Below are 23315 nucleotides of genomic sequence, written 5' to 3'. Positions count from 1 at the left end.
CGCAGCTTCTGGACACATGGAGGGCTTTAACCCCTCACATTCAAGCGACCGAATGGCTCCTAATTGCTGCAGTGATTTATTAATTGAGTTGAAGAAAGATAGCTATCGTAAGAAAAAACAAAAGATGACAATCAAGAGTCCCGATAAATATCTATTTATTAAAAATTAATATTAACAAAATGCTCAGTAGCACAATAGTAAACAATATCAACTATGATGTCACAGGGAAGCATATATTAGAGCTTATTTTACAGTGCAATCTTGATCGATTCAAATACACTTACCTGTATAAATATGCATAATGAATTATGCCACATGTTTACAAGAAACCAACATTTTTAGACAAAGAGCTTCATCAATATTTGTGTCTTGTCTTGTGCATCTATGTTAAGAAAGCAAGGCAGAACACATTAGAGGGACTGGTCAAAATCCAATGGACACCATATAACACAATGCCTTTGATCAATGCAGTGATGCCAGCAGCTGTCAGCTTGTGTTTTTCTGTGAACGCTGCCTTATGTTGACTTCAAAAGGAGTCGTTTTATCTCATATAAAGATGACGTGAGCAGCAATGAAATGATGTCTTTTAAAAAAGGTGACTTTTACATGCAGATGGCAGAGACAGAAGATTTTTCAACTACGCTTATGTTTTACCCTCAGGATGTAAATGGAAAACAAAATAAATGCTCACAAATACTGGAAATAATCATGCCAGCAGCCAGTAGATGGTATAACATCTGCATTGTGGGTTCACAATTCGAGAGAAGAACATTCTGAGTAAGCTAGTGAGCCAGTGAGCTGATATGCCTTTGGCAAAAACTTCAGCACCAAAGCAGTAGCTTGTTCAGGCCAAAAGACAAATGTGATTTGTTTGTGTGGACAGGTAATGAAGCAGAATTGCTGTTCAAAGTGACGTGACAGTATGAAGGGATGGAAGCCTGGGTAAAAATGTGAAAAACTGGAATATAGGGAGCTATTGCTGTTATGGTTTCTAGAGCATGATCATTACAGAAAGCGATGGTGGGTAAGAGGGAAGATGGTAGAGACACACGAATCCTTTAGTTTATTCCGGGAATACTTTTCATGAAAAGAAAAAAAATTAAGAAAATATGAAAGCATTTTTAGAAATACCACAAAAATAAAATAAAAAAGACGCATATGAATTTGTAAAATCTCTATGTTGGTGTGGACAAGGCTTTAAATATGAAAAAATAAAAAATCTCGTCGTTGAGTTTGTTTCAGTTTGCCCTTAGGTTTTTCTGTAATTTCTACAGTACATTTGTACATAAAAGTGTGCAGTTATGCATCTGTGTTAACATGCTGAATTTCACCAGCTCACATCAATCTCTGCTTCATCTCCCAGGCCCTCTCACTCATCCAGTCCTTAGCTCTGCCAACAGAGGAACGTTCTGCCCCGAGCACCAAACAGAGCCTGGCCAGTTTAAGCCGGTTCCTCTCCAGATATTTCTGAGTGTCCCTCTGCATCTGGTTCAGGGCCCCTGGTCGGTTCTCATCCAGGGACACCTCCGCGCTCAGCATAGGGTTGAAGCGGAAGTAGACATCCGGGGCCATCAACTCGTCCAACAGGGTGTGGACCCCCTCTGTGTCGGTGGCACTACAGATGAGATTGCTGATTTTGGCTCTCAGGCTTGTGGAGGTGGCAGGTCCTCTCTTAGCGTTGTCGTAGCGACCAGTGCCAAGGGACAGCACGCACTGGAAGTGCTGACTGGGCCACAACAAACGACTCTCGTGGATAGCCAAGGCACAGGGGTTGTTCAGGATAATTCCTCCATCCTATAGTGACACAGTGCAGAATGAGAATAAAACCCACAGACTTAAAACAGAAAGAAAAAAGAAAAAGTCTTTTCACCTTCCTCATTCAGATCTTTCTAGTAATATAAGGTCAAGACTCTATGTATACTATACAACGCAACTTTAGTTTCCAACCTGATGAATGTCACTTTGGAAGGGGAACTCCTGGAAGTACCCGGGGGCAGCTGATGATGCCCGCACTGCCTGCCACATCTGGTAGCCTGAGCCTCCTGCGTAGCGGCTGAGGGAGCCTGGTTTATGGTTATAGTTGCGAAAGACAAAGGCCTTGGGACTGGTACCCCAATTCACCACCGCACTGACAGCTGAAACCTGAGGAAATCCCAAGAAATGCTGTTATAGGCTACCTTGGTAAATAAAGCTGATGGTGGTTAAGACAAGAATAAAAACTAAAAAAAATAAAAATAAAAGTTTAGTGTCCTTACCTTAGGACTCAACTCATCTCTGGCTGTTTTAATAAGTATCCTATGACCCAGCTTCTCCCTAGATAGAATCAAAACAGCAAATATATTCAGAGCAGACTTTATTCCTGACTCATTAACATAATGATATCCACTCATTTCACTCAAGCAAATGCTTAGAGTTGGAATCTATTCTGTTCATACTGTAGAATTCTCTCCCAGGTTGCAGTGTTATAATAAGAATGACTCCAGCCCATCTTCACAGTTCCAACCACTGGGTTTTGTTGGAAAACTTCAGAGCCAAACCGTCGATACATGTCAACACACTCCTCTAGAGGATAACGGGCAATACCCAACATGAAGGCTAGAACGGCTCCTAGTGAACAGACGTAGAGACAAAAACAGGAGATAAGCATAAAGATTCAGACTAACAATCAGTAAGACGTGAGGCTCAGTTCGTTGTTTGTCACCTGTGCTCACTCCACAGATGTAATCAAACAGCTGGTGAATCTTTTTGCCAGTCTCATCTTCCAGCAGCTTTAAGACCTGCAGGGGCACCACACCTCTGGAGAATGAAAGGACAGAAAGTTAATTGCAGGGGACAAAAATAATAGGAATAGAGTAAATACTGAGGAAGAACAGTGATTGTTTTCACATAGAGAGACTCAGATTGTTATGATAGATGCCTGACAACATTATCTGTAGAACTTTATACAGAAACGTGTCTGACATTTACTGGAAGTCTCCCATTGAAATCATGTGAGTTGTGAAGTTCAAGAAACCAAACTTACTGTAAAATCAAACTGCTTTGTGTTTGGCACATTTAGTGGTTGCCAGTTGTGGTTCAATATTGGAATGATTCCAAACATTTCTCCCCCTGATAATCAATTAAAACTTAAAAGCAACACTAGAGAAGCTTGTGCACCTAAAAACTATGTGCTTCTGTCTTGATTTGAAGTACAAGGACCTTTGTTATGCATATTCCTGGGTCTGAAACTGCCCTGGAGTGACCGGGGGCTGAGATACCACATTTTACACCGCACTTTTAAGTGGGCCTTGGATGGTGTTTTTGTGGACTCTTTAACAAGACAACAATTGTATGTATATGGCTGTACATTTGCCGGGCTACAAGAAAGATTTTTTTTTTTTTTAATGACAGTGGTGTTGCATCCTAAAATGCCAGGGGGAGCAAAAGTCTGAATCTGTGCAGAAGAATGCATTGTTATTCATTAATATCCTTTCTTACAATTAGTTACCTTGTGCCTCCACCATCGATTGAGAGCACTCTAATGCCGCGACCCTTGACTGGATCCACATAACCAATCAAAGCCAAGGCTTCCCTCAAGGCAGCCTGAAGTCCCTGGTCGCGGGTGTAGGCTCGCCGCTGTCTCAACAACATGACTGCAGCTTTCTCCTGGGGGCAAGAGCATCTTTGAATATTGGATGAAGTTTTTTAAACATATTTAAGCAAGATTCCTAAATAGATTCCCAACAGACCTGCCAGATTAAAGCTTTGCATGAGGGGTAGCGTATAAGATGTTCATTGAGCGCCTCTACGCAGGCAGTCAGAGCTTCAAGAGATGAAGCCAGTCCCAGACTGATAATCAATCCACGGGTTGCTTCCTCTGCCTGCCTGTGACTCAAGGCGAGCTGAAAACATGAGACCAGAATGTTTGTAGCAGTTTAAAACTACCATATTCTTATCAATGACGTATTATTGAAACTATAACCTCAACTCACCCTCTTATGTAATTTTGCATGCGGTGAGGTCACAGTGTTGGGTTTTGTGGTTTGGGACATGGTGCCCATTTTTAGAATAGACCCCAGCAGATCTGGAATGGCACTTGTAGGGTGGTGAAGTAAGTCCTTAAACGATATAGTCTTTAATCTCTCAGTAGACGTCAGAGTTCTGGGGTCCATCTCTGTTAGTATTTTTCTATCAATGTCAACGTCCAGTTCACTTTGACCCTTGAAATACTGATTGATATGACTGGATGTCTGGTAATAGTTTTCCCCAAAGTTAGTGGTATTCAAGCTGCTGTGGAAAAGGCCTCCAGTTTCAGGACTGATTGGTTCTTGCTTTAGTTGTGACCTTGTACTGGGAGTTTGTGAGGTAGATTGCGGTGAGAAGTATTTCTTGTTGGTGTTCTTTTGCACAGAAAGTTCCTCGCTCCTATTGTCAGCTTCCTCTGTAACCTTAGCACCAAAGTATTTATTGATGTGTCTCGCAAAATGAAGGTACCCCTCCTCCCATCTGCTGGAGATATTGCTGGGTTGCCCTGTTGTCTGTTCTCCATTCAATTTGACTTCAGACGGTTCAACAGTATTTAGGATTTTTTTCCTCCTCTGCTTCCTGGTTGTTACTCTGGTGGAAGACGTGGTTTCAAAACTTTCCTGCTTTTGAACTTTTGCATAATGCCGAGAGAACACTGAGTTGATGTGATTAGCAACATAACTGTAGCTTTCACCAAATCTTGTTGTCAAAGAGCTGATGTGAAATAGTTGCAGTCCAGACATTTCCTTTTTAGAAGTACTTTCATCTGAGTTTTCCTGTTTGCCTTGGCTTTTCAAGGACTGTGTTATTCCTTTGCTCGCAGACATATTTTGATCTGTGGCTGACCGTTGACTGTGCCTACGCCTCGGTGACCGACCTAGATACTCTGGAGCGGTGATAATAAAACTGGCATTTTCAGTGAGTGCAACATCATTTTTTCTCTTGAAATAAACATTAATGTGCCTGGATAGCTGATTAAATGACTGGCCAAGATGCCCTCCCAGTGAACTCAAATGAAAACTGTTCAGAGCCTCATCAAAAATCCCAACTGGAGCTTCAGCCTTGAAAGCATCTCTATCTGAGGATGAATAAAAACGCACAGTGTTGAGGTGTCTTGCTTCTTTGGTAAAGTTTCTTAAGAAGCGGGAAGAGGAAAAGCTTTTATCACTGTGCTTTAAATTTTTTAAAGCGCATTCAAATCTCAAAAGATGAGGAGAAGGCAGCTGTGAATGCCTGTTTGAATCCAAGCAGAGCGGCTCCCTGGCCAGAGAATGACCTCTTGTGAGAAGTCTCATTGTAAACCTAATCCTGCAGTACGATTTCAAAGTCCTTTTCACTGCACTTGAACATATGGCGGAGCTAAGGTATCGGCCCATGTTTGACCTGATGTGGAGAGCAGCACTTAGATGTTGTCCAGATGCGCCTCCGTTTGCACAAATTTAGATAGCAGACAACATGTTCCACAAGAACCTGTCAGAATCCACATAAAAAAAAACAAAAAAAACAAAAGAAACTAATGAAAATTCATAAGAGCACAATTGATCATTTGTCAGCCAACAGATAATACTGGACAGATACAGTGCAGAAACAACAAGTTTCTTTAATAGAGGGCTGGAAAGTTGATAAACAATGAGTTCATATTTTCCCCCTTAAGTATAACTCTATGTATGTATATAAATACATATCTGTTTATGTACTGCATAAAAGTAATATCATCAATGAATCAAGGGATCAGCAGATGGAGCTCTTCAATAAGTCAGAATCTCAGATGACAGGCTGACCTTGCTTTCAACTAACCGGCAGAGCACAGCAACAAATGACAACTGTTTACCACCGAAATCAAACTTGAGGTGTGCCAACTTCAATTTGAAATGTCAAAACTTTAGTGCCTCTACATCTCTGCAGTGCATCTATTCCGAGCTGAGGCACACTGTCACTGCTATAAACCAACCACAAACTGCAGCAGGCTTTGAGAGTCAGCTGATCGGAGCGTGTACACACTTTATATTAAACAATAGCCTGTGTCATAGCACTGTGTGCCGGGAATGTTTCCCTAAAACCTCAATTTATGTCCAAATGCATGTCCATTTATACATGAATAATAATATTTTAAATGTAGGTCATAGCTATAATTGCAATGCTTAGATACAATTATCAACATTAAAAAAATGATTAGTAATGCTCATTAATAATCATTATTCTATTATCAATAATTAATTCTTATTAATGTTATCATTACAGTGTATTAAGTTTGTACTGTCTCTACACTTCTATGGATGTAGTTTGACAATGTAAACAACTTTGACCTTGGAAACTCAGACAGCTTTGCTGTGCATTAGTCAAACACCAGCTATACTCATTCTTTTGTGTAGTGGGGTAAGCCAAAGTAGCCTAAAGCAACTGCAACCTTAACAGAAAGTGTATTCAAAGCACACACAAAGGATTTACCTACAACATAACATGTGTTCCTCCGTCTTCCCGAGTCCTCGTCCAGCAGATTTCTGCTCCTCGAAATCAAGGGCAACACATCACGACCTGTCAGAGGCACTATTTCTAATGTTTATATGTGACACTCACATTCGTGCCTTTAATTGTATTGGTTGTTGTGGAGGCGGGAGTGCGTCTTATGGCGAGGAATTTAGAATGGGGGGGGGGTATCCAGCTTGGCCAATGATAATAAAGACCACACAGGCCTAAAGTCATGTGCCGTCACCACTGACAGGCACAGGTCTAAAATTAGTGAGGAGCTGTCTGTGAGCTGATGTTAGGTTGTGCGTCATAGCACACCTCGCACAAAAACACACACCTCCCTTCAAGACAGACGGAGCGCTTCACTCATCCCCAGAACTTCAATTCCTGGAATCTGTGTCCAAGCAATCAGGGGCGTAGGATACAGACGACATACAAGTCTGTGGTGGTTGTGTTTTTTTTTTACAAAGATTTGGCGAAATACTCTTTGTCCGTGACGATCATATCGTAAAAATCTATCACTGTGACCTTGTTGTCACACCATCTTCACAGTGAAAAGAATGTGAAGGACCAGCTACTTTACTGGAAATCCAGAGAAAAGAGGGTCTATAATCCAACTCAACATTGAATTTACTAAGCAAAAAAAATGAAACATAATTAAAACACAATGACACTTTATCACTTTAACTTTTAAACGTTCCTTATCTGAGTATGAGTACTCAACACAAAAAAGGATGGAAACAGATTGTTGTGTATAGCAGAAAATGTTTTGGAAACACTGGCGTCCTATAGAGAGGACTCATGTAACCTTTGACCAGCACATTTTGTTCTGTAGCACACTGCTCTGCAGATGGCACGTGCCACCAGCTGGTGTCAAATTAGATACCAACGTGTATTTGTATTTGTATCTGCCCACACACCCACACACACAACTGTCAAAGCAGCATTTAGAATAATGGAAAATATGCAAATGCTCTTTACTAGCTATTTTTTAATTCAAGTAAACAAAAAAAACCCATCTACTGAACTTTATCATTTCTGCTTGCATTCTCTGCCACATTAAGAAAAAGCAGTGTGGGTGACCTGATCAATCACAGCTGACATTTCAGGACATTAAAGGAACAATTTCTCTCCTACCAGTGCTATTATTTTTGACTTACAATGACATCTAGTGGCAGCACCTTGACAGTCTGATTATTTATCTTGCTTTTGAAAGAACCTCAGTCTGAGATAGTGTGTATGACAGGAAATAGACTGTATTTTGCTTCAGTGATTTTCCGTCTTATCTCCGTACGATATATATTTGCCAAAATGTAACAGTCATCATAGCGATACACATTTTCTCTCCGTCTCTCACAGTCAGGTTCTTTGTCTTAAACGCCATCTTATTCTGCATCTGTGGTTTCTCCTCTCCAATTGCTTGTCATCTTCCAGCGCCTTTGTTGGAGCTCGTGTCAGGCCAAGCTGACGATCAGAACACCAGCACGAATCACTGATTTAAATATCCAGAGAAAATAGAGCTGTCAGTCAAAATGAGCTGCTTAATACAGTTTTAGAGTCAGTGTGTTTGGATAATAAATGCGTAGAGAATATTCAGAGCATTATTTTCTGTATGAGGGCCATTTTCATTAAAATCAAGAGTTTTGGCTCATAAATGCTCAATACCGGGTTTAACCCTTGCATTGTTGTGTTTGACTTACTCAGTTCTGTTAAACCAAAAATGACAAGAAGAATATCAGGTCAGAGTAACAACTTTATAATAAAGAATCACCTTATGTGTTTACATCATTTCCATAACATCCGGCTGATAATATTGTCCTTTAGCAAAAGAAGTGAAACTCTTGGTGAGAGGTTCATGATAAATCAGTGGTTATGAAGGTACAACCGTGTGGTATTTCTGCAGTTCTTCTTGGTCAAATGTCCTTTTTAAACAGAGGTTGTTTGTTTTCCGTAGACAAGAGTCATTGGGTCTTCTTTTCACATCGTCCTGTGGTACACTCCTCACCACGTCCTGTCCACTTAAGGCGATTCCTGGCAAAGATGGCATACGATTTGTCCATGAATGGCCTCACGGGCGTCCACATCATAAAGCGTCCCAACCAGCCGAGACCTACTGCATCGTACATGACGGCAAACGCTGGAACGCCACTGTGAACCTGCCAATACACAGCATAAAGCTGTATCTTAAACGGTTTGGGATGATTTGCACATTCGCAATCAGACTGTCACAGTCTTGGTTAAATCTGTGGAAGGTGAGCTTACCTCGTCTTTCTCATCGATCACGTGCATTTCCTCCATGGCCATCTCATAGGTGACATCCTTGTAATTTGTCCCATCATAGCCTGGCTTAGAGATATCAATAAAATGCACTATCCCTGAACGGTTTCTCTGCAGAAACTGGAGGAACCGGATCTCTGTCACACAGATGGGACAAAGCCCATCATACAGCACCTAAAGCAGAGTGGAAACACATTAAAAGAGCACAGCTTTTGTGTTTTTGCCTACATACATGCAACACTTTGGCTGGTAGTGTTTTCACCTCTGAGTCTGCCTGTGTGAGAGTGCGTCTTCATCACAAACTATGATCTTGAACAGTGACAAGAGTTTAACAGGCGTCCATGTTTATGTTTGACTGGTAGTCTGCAAATCCATAAAATATCAGCATATCGGTGTCACAAAGATAAGCGAGCAGATGAGAGCAAAACAAAGGCCCAGCGTGAAAATTAACGTGGTCCGACTCACGAGAGCGCGTGACATAATAAATCCTTAATTGTCATGGGTTGGTATGTCAACATGCTGGCAATGCCATCCCAAAATGGTCTCTTGCTTGTGCTGTTTTTTGTTGGCAGTTCTGTAATGGATAATAAATGCCTCTTCTGTATTATAAAAGCAGAATCTAAATTTCAACAACACAACTTGACTTACCAGTTGAAAACTCATGGTTTAGGCAGAGACAAGTTCTGAAAAAGTAACCCATCTCACCTTCATTCGGCTTTCATATTCGAAAGACTCTTGACTATAACACCCTGTGGAACGCTTCAATTACAAGTCAAACGTGTTGCATTAAAGGACAGTTCCGTATACAGCTGAATTGTGCCATCAGTGGCAGAGGATGTGTTTTATAAACGGATCATAAGTCAAAGCAATAATCTAGCAACCGCTCAGTAGCTCCTCTAAAAACTCGGCGTTTTAAAGTGTGACACGCTGTTTTAAACAGGTTTCTTGCGTGCAGTGACACATAACGTGGATTATCAGAAACATGAGAAGCTCACCCTGACACCTGCCGACTCGGTGCTGAGGGTCCGATGCTGGTGTTTGCAGAAGACGGGTGTTAAAAGTCTCGCCGTCCTTGAATTGGCATGACCAGGCAACCGGACCAAACCTCTGGCCAAACTCGCTGTCACTTTAGAAAACATCTCTAAATCAGCTGAATGCTAACCGTCGTTTTGAACAACTAGCAACGCGTTAGCATATTACAGTCACTGTTAACAGTTAGCTTCTTGACTTTGGTGTGACAAACACAAGCTAACGTTATGAAAAAGACTTTCATATTACACAAGCGAGTAACGACTGTACAAGCTTCTCTTCTTCTTGATTTATATGGTATTTATCAAACAACAGAACAGTGCATTAGCGCCACCACCTGGACTGGAGTGTCCTCTTCTGTTTAGGGGCAAAGTCTAAAAGACCGTTCATTTTGCCCTTTGCTCATATTATGTACTTTTATTCGTGTTTTGAACAAACTCAAATCTTCTCCTTGGCTTGTTTGTCCATAATCTAAAACGCGAACATTTGTCATAGCTAACACCTGAAACTGGGTGGTAACACGGGCTCAGATATACTCTAATTTCTTAAATTATGCACAGAAACCCCTTTTGTAAATGTGAAAATCACAGGAAAAGCTGATGAGATTATTAAGGAGGAGCTAACAGACTGTCTTATCGCAGCAGAACACACAAAGTTTAAACTGTTACAGTCAGGCAGGCACTTGGCAGTACTTGATAAAGCTTTTTCTGCTTAACTGAGGATTCTTTCAGAAGACCGCCTCTGAACCCTCCATTGCTTTGTTATGAATGGCCACTTGCATTTTTCATGCAGGCACACGTGTAGAGATCAAAGACCTCTCTGCTGGATGTTGTGAGGGACGCAGCCAAAGTCTGCCACAGCTGCAGAGTTGACAGACTGGTTAATATACTTTCAAGGCTTCTGCAGAGGTGAGCTCTTTTCATATGTAGGACACTGTATCTACTAGGGTGTAAATAATGTCAGTATTACCATTTCTTTGAAAATATGCCCTTGTTTATTCTCTGTTAACTTCTTTAACTGTTCCCACTTCCCAGTCGGTGAGTTGATAATGCCCCCCGCCGCAGTAACCAATCTAGGCTACAAGCCACCAGATGGAGGCTGGGGCTGGGCTGTCGTCTTCGCCGCTTTCATCTCCATAGGATTCTCTTACGCCTTTCCCAAGTCCCTCACCATCTATTTCAAGGAGATTCAAGAATATTTTTCAGTTTCCTACAGTGAGATTGCCTGGCTGTCCTCAGTCATGCTGGCTTCTATGTATGCAGGAGGTCAGTGGCAGCCATGGGCTACTTTTACAAAAAAAAAATTGACGAGGCCAGTTACAAAGTTGTCAAATTCTCAAACATCTCACATGATAATTTAAGCATCTCTTCTGTAACTTTTGGTGTCCTTCAGAACAGAGTCGAAATGAATAAGTGATGACATATTTTCTTCTTTTTGCAGGTCCTATAAGCAGTATACTTGTCAATCGTTATGGCAGCAGGCCTGTGGTTATGGTTGGTGGGCTCATGGTGAGCACTGCCATGGTGCTTGCTTCTTTTGGCACTACCATCATGCATCTGTATCTCTGTGTTGGAGTAATTGGAGGTAAAATATTTCTTCTTTTTTCCAACTGTAATCTTTTTTGGTACCCCTGAAAATACTTTTATGCATGTCATAAATTGCAGATCTTTTTCTGGTGGGGCTGCTGCTGTTTTTTAATGTTTGCTTTAAGCTGCCCGGCTATGACTGGCTGACACAGGAGGATGCAGTGTTTGTGTCACGAGTCTCATTCATGAGTTTTTCTACTATCAGGGCCAGTTCACATTGACTGTTAGTCTCCCTGTCTGAGCTCATTTCAGTGCAATATGTAAATATTTGATTAAAATGCGACAAAATACTCCTGTTATTACGTATGGTTAAAAATGTGGTAAAACAAGTCAGATTTGGGCTTAGACCTGTGTTTTGAAAATCTACGCACGCATGACAGACTACATGGTCATATTACTGACAAGAGAGCAAACAAACCTTTCAGACTTTAAACTTAATCCTTCATCTAGTAGTGATGCGTAACCCACAGTGACGCAGGAAAGAACAGTCCTTGGAAAAAAGTTTTTTTTCGAAAATTTAAAAATGTGGCATCACCGTGAACATCTATGTAATATCAGAAATACTATTTGGCACTTCCTTAAACTATTTGCAGAACTAACTGTTCTGCATAATACTTCTCGAGTCATCAATTCAACAAATCTCCAAAAATATTTATAAAATGTCGAAATGTAATTAAAAAGGCTGTAACGTTGTGCTGAAGGCCTTTACAAAAATCCTCACACTGTATCTTTCTGACCATCAATTCAAACCAAAAGAACTTATCAGTTTAGTGTTACAAATGAAAAGAGCAACATCACTCACATGGCAACAGTACTCTCCTACTGTGCTGTCCTCTCCCAGCAGCAGCAAAAACTGCTCTAGGAGGGACTTACAAGCACAGAAAGAACCTGAAATGTTACACTGGCCTCCAAACTCCCCACATACCAGTCTGATGGGATCTGATGGCATCTGTTGGAAGCACACTCAGTCCATAAAAACAACACCTCACAACATACAGGACCCAAAGGATCTATTGCTAACCTGGTACCAGACACTCCAGGACACCTTTACTTGTTCTGTATCTTCGCCCTCACTGATCATAGCTCTATTGGCAGCATTTCAAAAGAAGTTCCAACTCAATATAAGGCAAGATGCCATAATGTTATAGCTGACTGGTGTATGCTATTAGAGTGCATTTTCAGCAGCACACACAGTACTGAATGATCATGAGCTTATTAAAGGATTGTAATGGCAATGCTACCAGCAGCAGTATGCATCTGTATCCCTGCTCATCTTTTACTTCAGGCGCTACTTGTGACTCAGATCTCAGAGGTGATACAGTTCTATATTGGGTTGCTACAGTATAGCATAGAATTGAGGATTTAGAGTGTATAGTTTAGAGAATATTATAGATCCAAAGCTAAACTTATCTTTAACTTGAGCACCACAGACAGCATCAGACTAAAGCAACATAGTCATATCAAGAACACCTCTGCTCCCACGCTCTGTACGCTAAAGGCGGGTGGAGACAGAGTACTCCTTCTGCATGAGTTATCAAGGGCATTGCTATGGTCATTTTGCTGACAAGGTAATGTAGCCCCTCCCCTAATATCGACTACTGTCAACCACATATAACACTAGGAAAATCAATCAGTTAAGGGGTATATCATTTTTTTTTATTTCAACAGGTTTTGGTCTTGCCTTCAACCTGCAGCCAGCCCTGACAATTATTGGCACTTACTTCCAGGTCAAAAGGCCACTAGCAAATGGACTCGCAATGACAGGAAGCCCAGTTGTCCTGTTCACTCTGGCTCCTCTCAATCAGTTCCTTTTAGATTCTTTTGGCTGGAGAGGGAGTTTCCTCATCCTGGGATCCATTGTTTTCAACTGCCTTGTGGCTGGTGCTCTGATGAGGCCAGTCAATAAACTTTCTCACCCCGAGCCCAACAATGACTCTCAAAAGTATAACAGGGCAGCTGCTGAGGGAGCTGCCACTGAAGACAGCAGCACACAGCCAGCTGAGCCTCCACCTGAGGAGGTTCAGAGTGAAAGCAATGGTCAGAGCCAAGCCTCCAAATTCATAGACCTCTCACTCTTCAGACACAGGGGCTTTGTCATTTATCTCACTGGAAATGTGGTTATGTTTTTTGGCTTTTTTGCACCAGTGGTGTTCCTGGCCCCTTATGCCAAACATCAAGGGACCGATGAGTATTCAGCCGCCTTCTTGCTTTCTATTTTTGCTCTGGTGGACATGTTCATCAGACCAGTAACCGGCCTGATTGGCAACCACAAGTGGATTAGGCCAAAAATACAATATTTTTTCAGTTTTGCGGTTTCATACAACGGTGTATGTCATCTGCTGTGCCCACTGGCGTCTGGATATAAGGGTCTGGTTGTGTACGCCGTCTTCTTTGGTCTGGCTTTTGGAATGCTCTCGGCTCTGCTTTTTGAAGTTCTGATGGACCTAGTTGGAGCTCATCGCTTTTCCAGCGCAGTTGGACTTGTCACCATTATAGAGTGTGGACCAGTGCTACTTGGACCTCCTCTTTCAGGTTTGTTAAATCGGTGGACACAATCGTATTCATTGTTTTATACAAAAACATTTACATGGTCATTTCTAAAATGGTGTCCAATGGAGTGTGTAACTTGTCTTTCAGGGGCTTTGGTTGATATTTTCGGGGACTACAAATACATGTACTACGAATGTGGTGTTTTAATGCTGGTGCCTGGCATATTTTTCTTCATCATGCATTACTACAACTATAAGAAACTGGATGAAGAGCGGCGGCAGAGCGAAACAGGGGAGATGGTGACTTCAGAAGAAGTGGTACAACTTAAAAAGAAGCAGGACGATAAAACAGTGAATGAAACACATGAATGAAAAGAATGACAATGTACAGGCTTTACATGTAGTGGCTACTATTATTGATAAAAAAAAGAATGAATTTATAAGAATTCTTTAACTTCTAAGTTTGTATCTTTATATCTTTGTTTGTTATTTTGTAATGGGTTATTGTGTGTATGTTATTGTCATTACATTAGGTGACAAATATAAACTTATTGTCCTTTGTCCATAAACCATCCAAAAAAGTCTGGTGTGGTTATTGTCAGGCTTTGATTTAGTTTCTTCAGAGGCTGGAAAAAAAACAAAAAAAAAACCAAACAAATCCAGAGGGTCTGACGTAAAATAATGAGTCAAAATCCTCAACACAAAGCCAGACCACCACTTCTAACCACTAGATGGCATTGAATCCTATCATGTAAGAACTCAACATACCCCAAACAACATGTCTTCAATTACTCTGCAAATTTAATTATAAGCATCCTTTTTGATGTTATAGATTTTTCATGATCTAAGTAATGGCTTCAATTATAGAAAATCATAAGCTTAAAAGTTTGCTTCAAAGGGTGCACATTTTCTCACTCTCATTCCTCCTATACATTGAAACCGCACAGTTTGAGAAGAAAAACATGAATTTTTCTTCACGTTCCTGTCTGCAGCAAAACACATTTTCGGTGTCATGGGGGATCAGTGAAAGTTGTTTCACCGCAGCGCTGCTTCAGTAAAGTCATAAAAATTCAGTATGAAGATATGAAATTATTTTCTAGATGAACTTTTAAATAAGAGTGGAGACCTCTATGTGCATTTAATAATAAGTCTTCATTTGCATATGAGGCTGAATCATTGAAATGCTTTAGTTAACCTTAATGACATTTAAAGTACTGCGCATATTACAGACTTACTATTGCAGCAGACCTGACCTCCGGATATTCTGGTATTTCAAAATGTGTTTTAGTGGTTTGTCTATCATTTATGGGCTGTTAATGTATGTAGTAAATTGCTGTTATGTGGACTGTAAAGACGCTAGACTTCTGACTGATCTACTACACCACAGAGAAAATACTTGACAGCACTTAAAATTTGTGGTCTGAAGTCAGAACATTCTTTTCCTCACGGGTCAGTCTCTCTATGGACACACACTCTCAGTAATCATCCTCCAGCACATGCAATATAAGATTCACGGATGAGCCATTCGAAAACAGAATAATGCCTTCTTTACAGATATGTGCTTAAATGGCTCATTTTTATAATGTCCCTGCAAGGTTCATATTGACTTGCATTTCAAAAAGATGAAAATTGCTCATTTTAGCAAATCAATAAGTTTATTCATACCCTCCGATAGCATTGTATGTCCCTGTCTCATGATGGATGACTTACCCAGTACCAGTGAGCTGCTTTTGATTTCAGTTCAGTTCAGTGTATGTAGTTGTAACTCTAATTTACAACAAGGAAACATCAAAAGACAGCTTACGTAGTGCCCTGAACAGCCGGCCAGCAGAAATCATGTATCACATAAGAATGTAAATGTATTTGTCTTTCAATACTGCCGCAACTGGCAACTCAATAGTTCCCAAATCTTAAAGGAAACATACTAAAGGAAAAATGTAATGCAACAAAGATCTATGCATGACCCTGTCTCAACCATCTTTGAAGCATCAAAATTCAAATAGCACATCTATTCTTAAAAGAAACATTTAAAACCTTTCTTTGTGAAACTTTCAATTATATATAGTTTCAAAGATTTACAAATCATTCTGTTTTACTATGACTCAACATATATATGTATTTTGCTCCAAAATGCTCTGTACAAGAATATGGTACCATCAATTGGTAAAGACACTAAAAGTCATTTTGGCAAACTCCACTGTGCCACTGTCCATATGGCATTCAAAACTGCATAGGGAGTACATAATTAACAGCTGATTAAGTCAAACAAAAAGGTAAAATGAAACCATACTGAAGTGCATCTCTTTTAGTGCACAACCCCAGTTCCAAAAAAGTTTGGATATGGCCATATTTACCACTGTGCAGCATCTCCTCCTCATTTAACAAAAATATGTAAACATCTAGGAACTGAAGAGACCAGTTTCTGGACCTTCTGAAGAGGAATGTTGTCCTATTCTTACATAATATGGGATTCTAGCTGCTAAACAGCCAGGATCTTCTTTGTTGTATTTAGTATTTCATGATGTGTCAGTTTGGAAGCCAGGCATGCAAGTCCAGCACCCAAACTCTTCTACCATGAAGCCATACTGTTGTAATAGATATATTATGCGTTTTAGCATCTTGCTGAAATATGAAAGGAGCATGTGTTTCTCTAAAACCCATATATATATTTCATCATTGATGATGCCTTTCCAGATGTGTAAGTTGCCAGTTCTATAGGAACTAATGCAATCCCCTACCATCAGAGATGCAGGCTCTTGCAATGAGCCCTGACAACAAGCTGGATGGTCCCTCTCTCTATTAGTCCGGAGAACACAACGTTCACGATTTGCAAAAACAATTTCAAATTTCAATTTGAAAATTTCAATTTGTCTCCACAGAAGTTTTTCACTTTACCTCAGTCCATTCAAAATTACCTTTGGCCCAGAGAAGAAGACGGTGTTCATCTGGATCATGCTCACATATGACACCTATGCATGATACAGGTTTAACCTGAAATTGTGGATGGTACAGTGAGCTGTGTTCACAGACGATGGTTTCTGGAAGTGTTCCTGAGCGCAGGCAGAGGTTTCCATGACAGAATCCTGCCTGTTTTTAAGGCAGGACTGCCTGAGCTGTTTTTCTCATCTGGAAAGACGTTTCCAGATGAGAGAAGTTACAGAGACATGTCTTGGAATCTTTAGATGATATTATGACCTGGAGATGATGGAACATTTACAGTCTTTTATGCCGCGGTATAGGTCCGCATTCTATGACTTTTTGTATATTTGATAACCTCTTCTCATCTTTATTTTTGAGAGACTGCCTCACAAAAGTATTATTTTTATACCTAGTAATGTGACTAATGAGTTGTCAATGTACCTAATTTATCATAGCATTTCCTACAGCTGCTTCTTTTTAGTACCACTCGCTTGTCTAGCCTTTTGTTGCCCCTCTCAACATTTTCTAAATGTAAGCATTAATATGATCCTAATGACGTGGCCAGTATGTATCTATCTCAAAAGAAGAGATTTATTCATGAGTGGACACGGAGTGAAAGAGTGAAGATCTCCAATTAGCAGTGGTTCCCATAAGCTTTGTATCATCTTCTCTCTGAACAGCTTGAGCATAATCACTGTGATGAACTGTGACTGATGTCAGTAAATCTGACCTTAATTGGGAGCAAGAAGATTGAATCCAGGCAGCTCTTTATCTAATCCTGGCCTTGACTGCCCCCACGCTGAGACATGCTGTTAAAACCGTACTGCTGGTTAAAGCAGTAGCGCCCTGAGTTCTGTTTTAACCACACAGCTGGGATATTTGTAAGGAAAGAAGTGATACTGTCTTGTTAACTCAACATGTTTCTAATTAATCTCTGCTAATCTTCTTTATCCATGGTAGCAGAACAAATCTGTCTACACAAATCTGTCTGTTTAGTATTGGAGGGAAGGGAAATGCTGTGTGAATATATGACAGGGGCCCACTGGAAGGAGCTATTAATGACACATCACTGGATGAAAATAAACACTGATAGCCAAGGCAGCTAACATGGACACACAGGACATGTTGACATGTTCTAACAGACAGAGGAGCAATCATGAGGGGCCTTTTAGGACTCAATCATCCCCTCCAGACAACAGACACCATTTCCTCAGTGTGTCTAACATCCCTGAGAAAACACAAGATGTACTGAGATCATTTGGTAAAAACAAAGCACTGACTAACCTACATTCAAAATCAATATATTTACAAAGCACTACTGCAACTTACTACTCCAATGCACCATGGTCACCTTGATATTTATGTGGAGCAAAATAACCTGTTTTCCACAGAAAGTTCAAAAATGGGATTTTCTACAACACTAGCAGGCAGAATGGGAGGAAGGATAAAAGAGGGAGAGTCTGGATTTTACTTCACCCTTCAAAATCAGGGCAGCCTGCATCAGATGAAAGTAGTCTGCTCTACAAAAACACTGAGAGATGATTGTACTTGTTCATCTTGAAGGGACCATAAACAGACATACATTGAGGGAGCTGTTTATCGCATCATTGGAAAACATCTAACCACATGTATTCAAGTAATGAACACAGGTAAAGATGTCAGGAATTTGTATCTTTTATGAGTATGTTTGCAATAATTCTAAATTTCATGTGAGTCCTACCCTGTCTCGTCAGCTGCTGATATGAAATGATATTTAGTTTAAAGTTGTAGAACAGAAAGAACACAAGACACTTGGTAAAGTTTGTATGTATAGCACCTTCTGTATGTCATGTTACAAAAAGTGCTTTGCTATAGGGGATAAAAGAACAACAAAGAAAACGGAGAGTCAATATGAAAATAATAAACACACTGGGGTAAAAATACCACAGCATCCTCGAGAGAGAGACCATGACTTCAAAGGCACGTTCTCCTTTAGTTTGGAGTCTGGAACAAGGATCAACCGACACCCCCTGATCTGAAGACCACAGAGATTCATATGACAGGAGAGACATACATCTGTAAAATAGGCGTGTGCTGACCATGAAGGGCTGTAGAAATTGTCACAAGTATCTCGAAATGAACTTGAATGGAACTTGCCAAGACAACCACAAAAGTAATCAAAGCAGATGGGATGAAATGAAAACATGAATTTTGTTTTCATCCCTGCCACAATTGGTTTGAGTTTAGCTGTACACTTTAGCTGGAACAAACAGAGTCAAATGTGACCTACTCCAGTGTCTCTGCCTGGTCAGTTGTGACACCAGGATTATTGCTAAATGAGGGCTTAACACATGAGGGAAGGAAGTAAAAGTTTCTGGACAGGACACAAATGATTAACTTTAATTAATCTTAACGCATTAAGATGTAAAAATCATCATCTACAATCCAATTTTGAATTGCAGTGACAAAGAAAACATCAACTTTATTCAAAATGGATGCAAAAGAAAAAAGAAAAGATGCTTACCTGGGTATGATCAACATCTTTGTTATGAACACAAGACAAGACAAAACCTTCTGGCACACCATTCAACCACAGAACAATCAAGGACTCTATGGTTACCAACGGCAACAGGAAAAGTCATGTTAGAGATGTAGGAGGAGAACCATTTCAGGGCTGACCCAAATATACTCACAGGCTTCCTGAGTCTGTCAGATTAAGGATACTGTGCTTTACATCAGATGCTCACTGAGACCAAACCTGCCCAGTCACCCAAGCACAACACTTATGCCTTGTGAAGATGGTGCATTGTTTTGAGAAGCTGTATATTATATCAAACTGTGATCTTTACCTTCCTAACAAGGTGATTTTAGTGTCTAAACTTATCTAAATAGTGATCTAGAGCAAAATACTGTTGAAATAAAAGGACACAATGGTCTCAAATAAGACTCACCAGTAACTAAAACCATTTTGTCGCATGTTTCAAGGAACATGAAAAAGTCTGATACATCATGATATTATACGGAGACATGGTTTATTGGAATTGTCAATGGCAACATATTATTCTCGGGTGAGGGTTGACCCTGCAGTGCTAAAATAGAGCATGCTGCATCAACTCTGACTGATGTCATTTTAGGTTCTCACAAGAGAGCTTTTTCAGCTTTAGAGTGAAGTAATATGACAGATGTATGGGAAGGTCATGAAACTACAGCACCAACAATTATCAGCTGAATTTCCAACTCTCTCCATAGTCCATAGTATCTCCATAGTCAGTTTCAGCTCACTCTTCTACCATTCAGATTTTTTTTTTTCAAATAAATCACGAAAAGAGCCGTGGGCCCAATATGCAGCCATAGGGAGCTCCACATTTATCCTACTTTCAGATGTTTTTGGTCTAAATAATTACCTGGGGGAAATACCAGGCTTCTTATCAGTTAAACACTCCACTATGTTCATCGGATAACCATTATCACTGTCTGTCTGACACTTGGCGCCCCTGAGCAGGTAGTGATTTTGTTTAACCTGCTCTCTAAAAGCATTTACTGCTGTGACCAAAAATGGTGATTGATGAAGCAGTGAGTGTAAACAAAACATAAAAGGTGTGGGAGAGGCAGCGAAACAATGAGCTGCAACTTGCAACTTGCAATAAATGTCTATCAAGCTATGGGGAGCTGCAGAGTCAGAAGATAATTCTGTAGGTTTGTTACTGTAATTGAACCCTGCCTCATTGTCACAGTGTTTTTACAGTGGCATTTGGTAGATGATGATGACATGAACAATACTGTTGTTCCCAGTTTGTATGGACAGTTGTTGGTAATAAACACTAATATCATACTGTAAAAAGAGGATATCAACTTTCCCTGAGCTGTTGGTGCCACTGAACATTAGGTTTCCTAATGGATTACTAACCGGACACAACACAGCTTTCGTGAAGATGGACTTTTTAAAAAAAATTTTAATTCAGACAAAAGAAGAACTTAAACCCCTAAACTACTCAATCATGGCTAATGCTTGTAAAGGAAATTGAGTCGCAAAGCAAAAGGACTTAATGAGATTATGTTACCCACAATTAACAATCTGTGAAACACATTTCCCAAAACAGAGAACAGAGCGGCTTTAGCCTTAGAATGTGTGAATTATCATCCAAACGCACATTTACCCCACTTTTCAAAGCTGACAATGCGGCGCCTCTGACCAATATCCTTAATCTGCCACTCAAAATACATTTAGCCTTTGTGAGAACAAATGTGCATGCCAAAAGACTGGTTATAGAGACTCTCTGCTGCTTATTAGAACCATTGTTCCTCTTTATCTGTTGAACACAGACAACCACTAAAGCTTGCATTTCTGGGGACAGTGGCACTTGTGCGTATATTACAGGGAGAACACAAGGATTGTCACAAGGATTATAATCTATCCTTTGAATATCATCCTGAATTACACTGCTATATAAGCAAATTTGATTGACTAACTGAAGAAAAGGTCGATGATATAAACTACCAACAACCACAGTCGCATTTACACATTGTGCACATAAGCACTCAGATGTAATCCATGGTATGGGGGTGATAAAAAGTAATTGGGTTGTGTTATCAGTCTATCAGGACAATACACTTGAGTGACCAATTCGAACTGAGAGATAACATTGCAGGATTTCATTTAATTCCTCAGTCATGATTTGGAAAATTCTATTGAATCTAAGATAGTTCCCAATCCCCATCTGCAGTGCCTGTAATAGGCATTCCAGTGGCATGTCCTAAGGGATCGACACCATGGCTGAGACGGCGAGCATGACAGAGAGGCTGGGCATGGAAAAGTGAGAGAGGCAGAAATAATTATAAGAGCAAGCGAGGCGTATCGGCTTGTCCGTGCCTCAAAATGAAAAGCAGGATGAAACATGATGGCACAAATCAACTGCAAACCCGTATACAGTACCTGATCCATTTATAACATCTGTGTAATTATACACCAGGAGCGTTGTTATATGGGGATTCTGTTGCCAAATTGTGTCATTTGCGCGTTTCTGGCTCAGACCCAGGTAAATTAAGTATGTCTTCATCCTGGATTGAAACTGTCAATGAGGGAGCAGTGGCGTAGCTACCTCTCAGGATGTGGAACTTATTTTGATAACCAGTGTTTTTGTGTAATTTTATTGAAATGCTGAAAACGTTTTGAGGACACTAGCCTTTGTCACCATGAATGAGCGAACAGTGGCTGAAGTAAATCCATGTTCTCAGAGGTTCTTTGTGTTTCAAGGACAATCTGGCTGACATGATGAGGCTGTTGACTGTCACAGCTGCTTAGCTAAGCCTGCCAAAGGTGTGTGATTAAACTCCCATTCTTTTCCTAAAGAGAAATGAAGCCATTTAGAAACCTATAAACCATATGGACAAGTCAATAAAGTGCCTTTAAAGGAGACCTTATTGGTTCTCTCAAGAGGAAATTACAACAGGATGCCTTTGAGAGCAGCATACAGTATGTATGAAAAGGATTGAGTTGATTTTTTTTCCTTTTATTTTCTTTAGTTGAGCAACAGTCTTTGAGGAGTTACTTAGGTAGAAACTTAGGTGAGGAACAAAATAAATCAATTGAAATGAACTAACTTTTCAAAACTGAAGCTCATAATACTCCAGACTTACAACAGACACGAGTAAAAGTTCTGCTTGCATCTGTGATGTAGCTTATTTGTCTTTGTCATAAATGAAGATTCTTTTGTTGTTAAAATATATAATATCAAATAATACACTCCCAATCTATCCTGTTAATGAATAAACCCACTTAAGCAAGACTGTCAGCTGATTTTTCTACTATTCTTTTGCAATTTATTGCAAATTAAGCAAACATATATCAGTCTATTGAGATTTTAGCTCACTGATAGAATTTCAAATGCTCCATGCGAATGTAAAATAAAAAATTGAGCCCCTTAATGATGGTGACGTTACAGGTAACCTAGTTGTGACGTAGTTGTTGGAGGAATTTGGCAGCACTGTTTTCCTTAATGTTCTGTAATGAACTGAAATGAGCTGTATACCCACGGCTATTTGTGACCCCATTTTAAGGATTTAAGGATTTCAGTACAATTCATTGAATGTGGAACTGAAAGCCACATCAGATGTGGTTGGGAAATTACTGAATGTCTTTGAGAATGTACTATGTATTCTAACCTTCTAAAACATGAGCTTTAATTTTGTATACATTATTAATTTCCAATGGCTCAGTTGGGTGAGTAGGACTTGATATCAATGTACAATCTATGCATTGTCTTTGAACAGGAAGTAGTTTTTGAGAAAATATGCGCTCATATGGGGACCATGGGTCTATTTCAAGAAGAGATTAAAAGGTTCAGCTAGACCAACTATATTCTCAATACGACACCAAGGAGTTCTGCTGTCACGGCCTTTGCATTTGTTGTTTTTTTGGTTTGTACTTTTTCTTTTGGTTCTTTAATTGACACATCATGTTCTAGAATTATCTCCCAGTTAGGTTTGTCTTGGTTTTATTGTGATCAGTGCTTTGGTTTTTCTCCTGTTGTGGTTTACTTATTTATATTTTTTGTAGCGCTTG

At 40.0% G+C, this 23315-nt stretch overlaps 3 protein-coding genes across 4 annotated transcripts; 1 reads left to right on the top strand and 2 right to left on the bottom strand.

The window, feature by feature from the left end:
• Positions 1 to 1314: 1314 nt before the first annotated feature.
• On the bottom strand, positions 1315 to 5469 carry LOC140271598 (calcium-independent phospholipase A2-gamma-like). Its single transcript, XM_072366869.1, has 8 exons — positions 3972 to 5469; positions 3729 to 3881; positions 3488 to 3645; positions 2702 to 2796; positions 2436 to 2607; positions 2256 to 2313; positions 1948 to 2142; positions 1315 to 1794 (listed from the first exon to the last, which is right to left on the bottom strand). Exons 1-8 carry the CDS (start codon positions 5379 to 5381, stop codon positions 1336 to 1338), a joined length of 2700 nt encoding a protein of 899 aa, XP_072222970.1. The 5' UTR covers positions 5382 to 5469; the 3' UTR covers positions 1315 to 1335.
• Positions 5470 to 8209: 2740 nt separating this feature from the next.
• LOC140272233 (uncharacterized) lies at positions 8210 to 10062 on the bottom strand. The gene is made up of 3 exons (XM_072367603.1): positions 9747 to 10062; positions 8737 to 8925; positions 8210 to 8630 (listed from the first exon to the last, which is right to left on the bottom strand). The coding sequence occupies exons 1-3, from the start codon at positions 9888 to 9890 to the stop codon at positions 8436 to 8438; spliced, it is 528 nt and encodes a 175-aa protein (XP_072223704.1). The 5' UTR covers positions 9891 to 10062; the 3' UTR covers positions 8210 to 8435.
• A 438-nt stretch (positions 10063 to 10500) lies between these two features.
• LOC140272164 (monocarboxylate transporter 2-like) lies at positions 10501 to 16921 on the top strand. 2 transcript variants are annotated; one of them, XR_011907892.1, is made up of 6 exons: positions 10501 to 10688; positions 10815 to 11045; positions 11221 to 11364; positions 13035 to 13898; positions 14004 to 14606; positions 16735 to 16921. XR_011907892.1 is itself a non-coding variant. In XM_072367519.1 (5 exons), exons 2-5 carry the CDS (start codon positions 10829 to 10831, stop codon positions 14225 to 14227), a joined length of 1449 nt encoding a protein of 482 aa, XP_072223620.1. In that variant the 5' UTR covers positions 10501 to 10688; positions 10815 to 10828; the 3' UTR covers positions 14228 to 14639. The 2 variants fall into 2 exon arrangements, 1 of the variants encoding a protein (XP_072223620.1); XM_072367519.1 differs by lacking the exon at positions 16735 to 16921 and having other exon boundaries at positions 14004 to 14639.
• The last annotated feature ends 6394 nt before the right edge of the window (positions 16922 to 23315 follow it).

Source organism: Leuresthes tenuis, unplaced genomic scaffold (assembly GCF_036924035.1).
Source record: "Leuresthes tenuis unplaced genomic scaffold, fLeuTen1.0.hap1 SCAF_16, whole genome shotgun sequence".
Classification (NCBI taxonomy): Eukaryota; Metazoa; Chordata; class Actinopteri; order Atheriniformes; family Atherinopsidae; genus Leuresthes; species Leuresthes tenuis.
The sequence above is the reverse complement of the archived record's forward strand: the minus strand, read 5'-3'. Positions and strand labels throughout refer to the sequence as shown.

What these genes read in the sequence shown, in the direction of transcription:
- LOC140271598 (XM_072366869.1), bottom strand. Translation starts at nt 5,381, where the DNA reads ATGGGCCGATACCTTAGCTCCGCCATATGTTCAAGTGCAGTGAAAAGG. An exon ending in GCAAAGCTTTAATCTGGCAG is followed by an intron (nt 3,646 to 3,728) that starts GTCTGTTGGGAA and finishes TCTTGCCCCCAG; the next exon opens with GAGAAAGCTGCAGTCATGTT. An exon ending in GAGATGAGTTGAGTCCTAAG is followed by an intron (nt 2,143 to 2,255) that starts GTAAGGACACTA and finishes GGATTTCCTCAG; the next exon opens with GTTTCAGCTGTCAGTGCGGT.
- LOC140272233 (XM_072367603.1), bottom strand. Translation starts at nt 9,890, where the DNA reads ATGTTTTCTAAAGTGACAGCGAGTTTGGCCAGAGGTTTGGTCCGGTTG. An exon ending in CCGAGTCGGCAGGTGTCAGG is followed by an intron (nt 8,926 to 9,746) that starts GTGAGCTTCTCA and finishes ACTCTGCTTTAG; the next exon opens with GTGCTGTATGATGGGCTTTG. An exon ending in TGATCGATGAGAAAGACGAG is followed by an intron (nt 8,631 to 8,736) that starts GTAAGCTCACCT and finishes GTGTATTGGCAG; the next exon opens with GTTCACAGTGGCGTTCCAGC.
- LOC140272164 (XM_072367519.1), top strand. Translation starts at nt 10,829, where the DNA reads ATGCCCCCCGCCGCAGTAACCAATCTAGGCTACAAGCCACCAGATGGA. An exon ending in GGCTTCTATGTATGCAGGAG is followed by an intron (nt 11,046 to 11,220) that starts GTCAGTGGCAGC and finishes TTCTTTTTGCAG; the next exon opens with GTCCTATAAGCAGTATACTT. An exon ending in ACTTGGACCTCCTCTTTCAG is followed by an intron (nt 13,899 to 14,003) that starts GTTTGTTAAATC and finishes CTTGTCTTTCAG; the next exon opens with GGGCTTTGGTTGATATTTTC.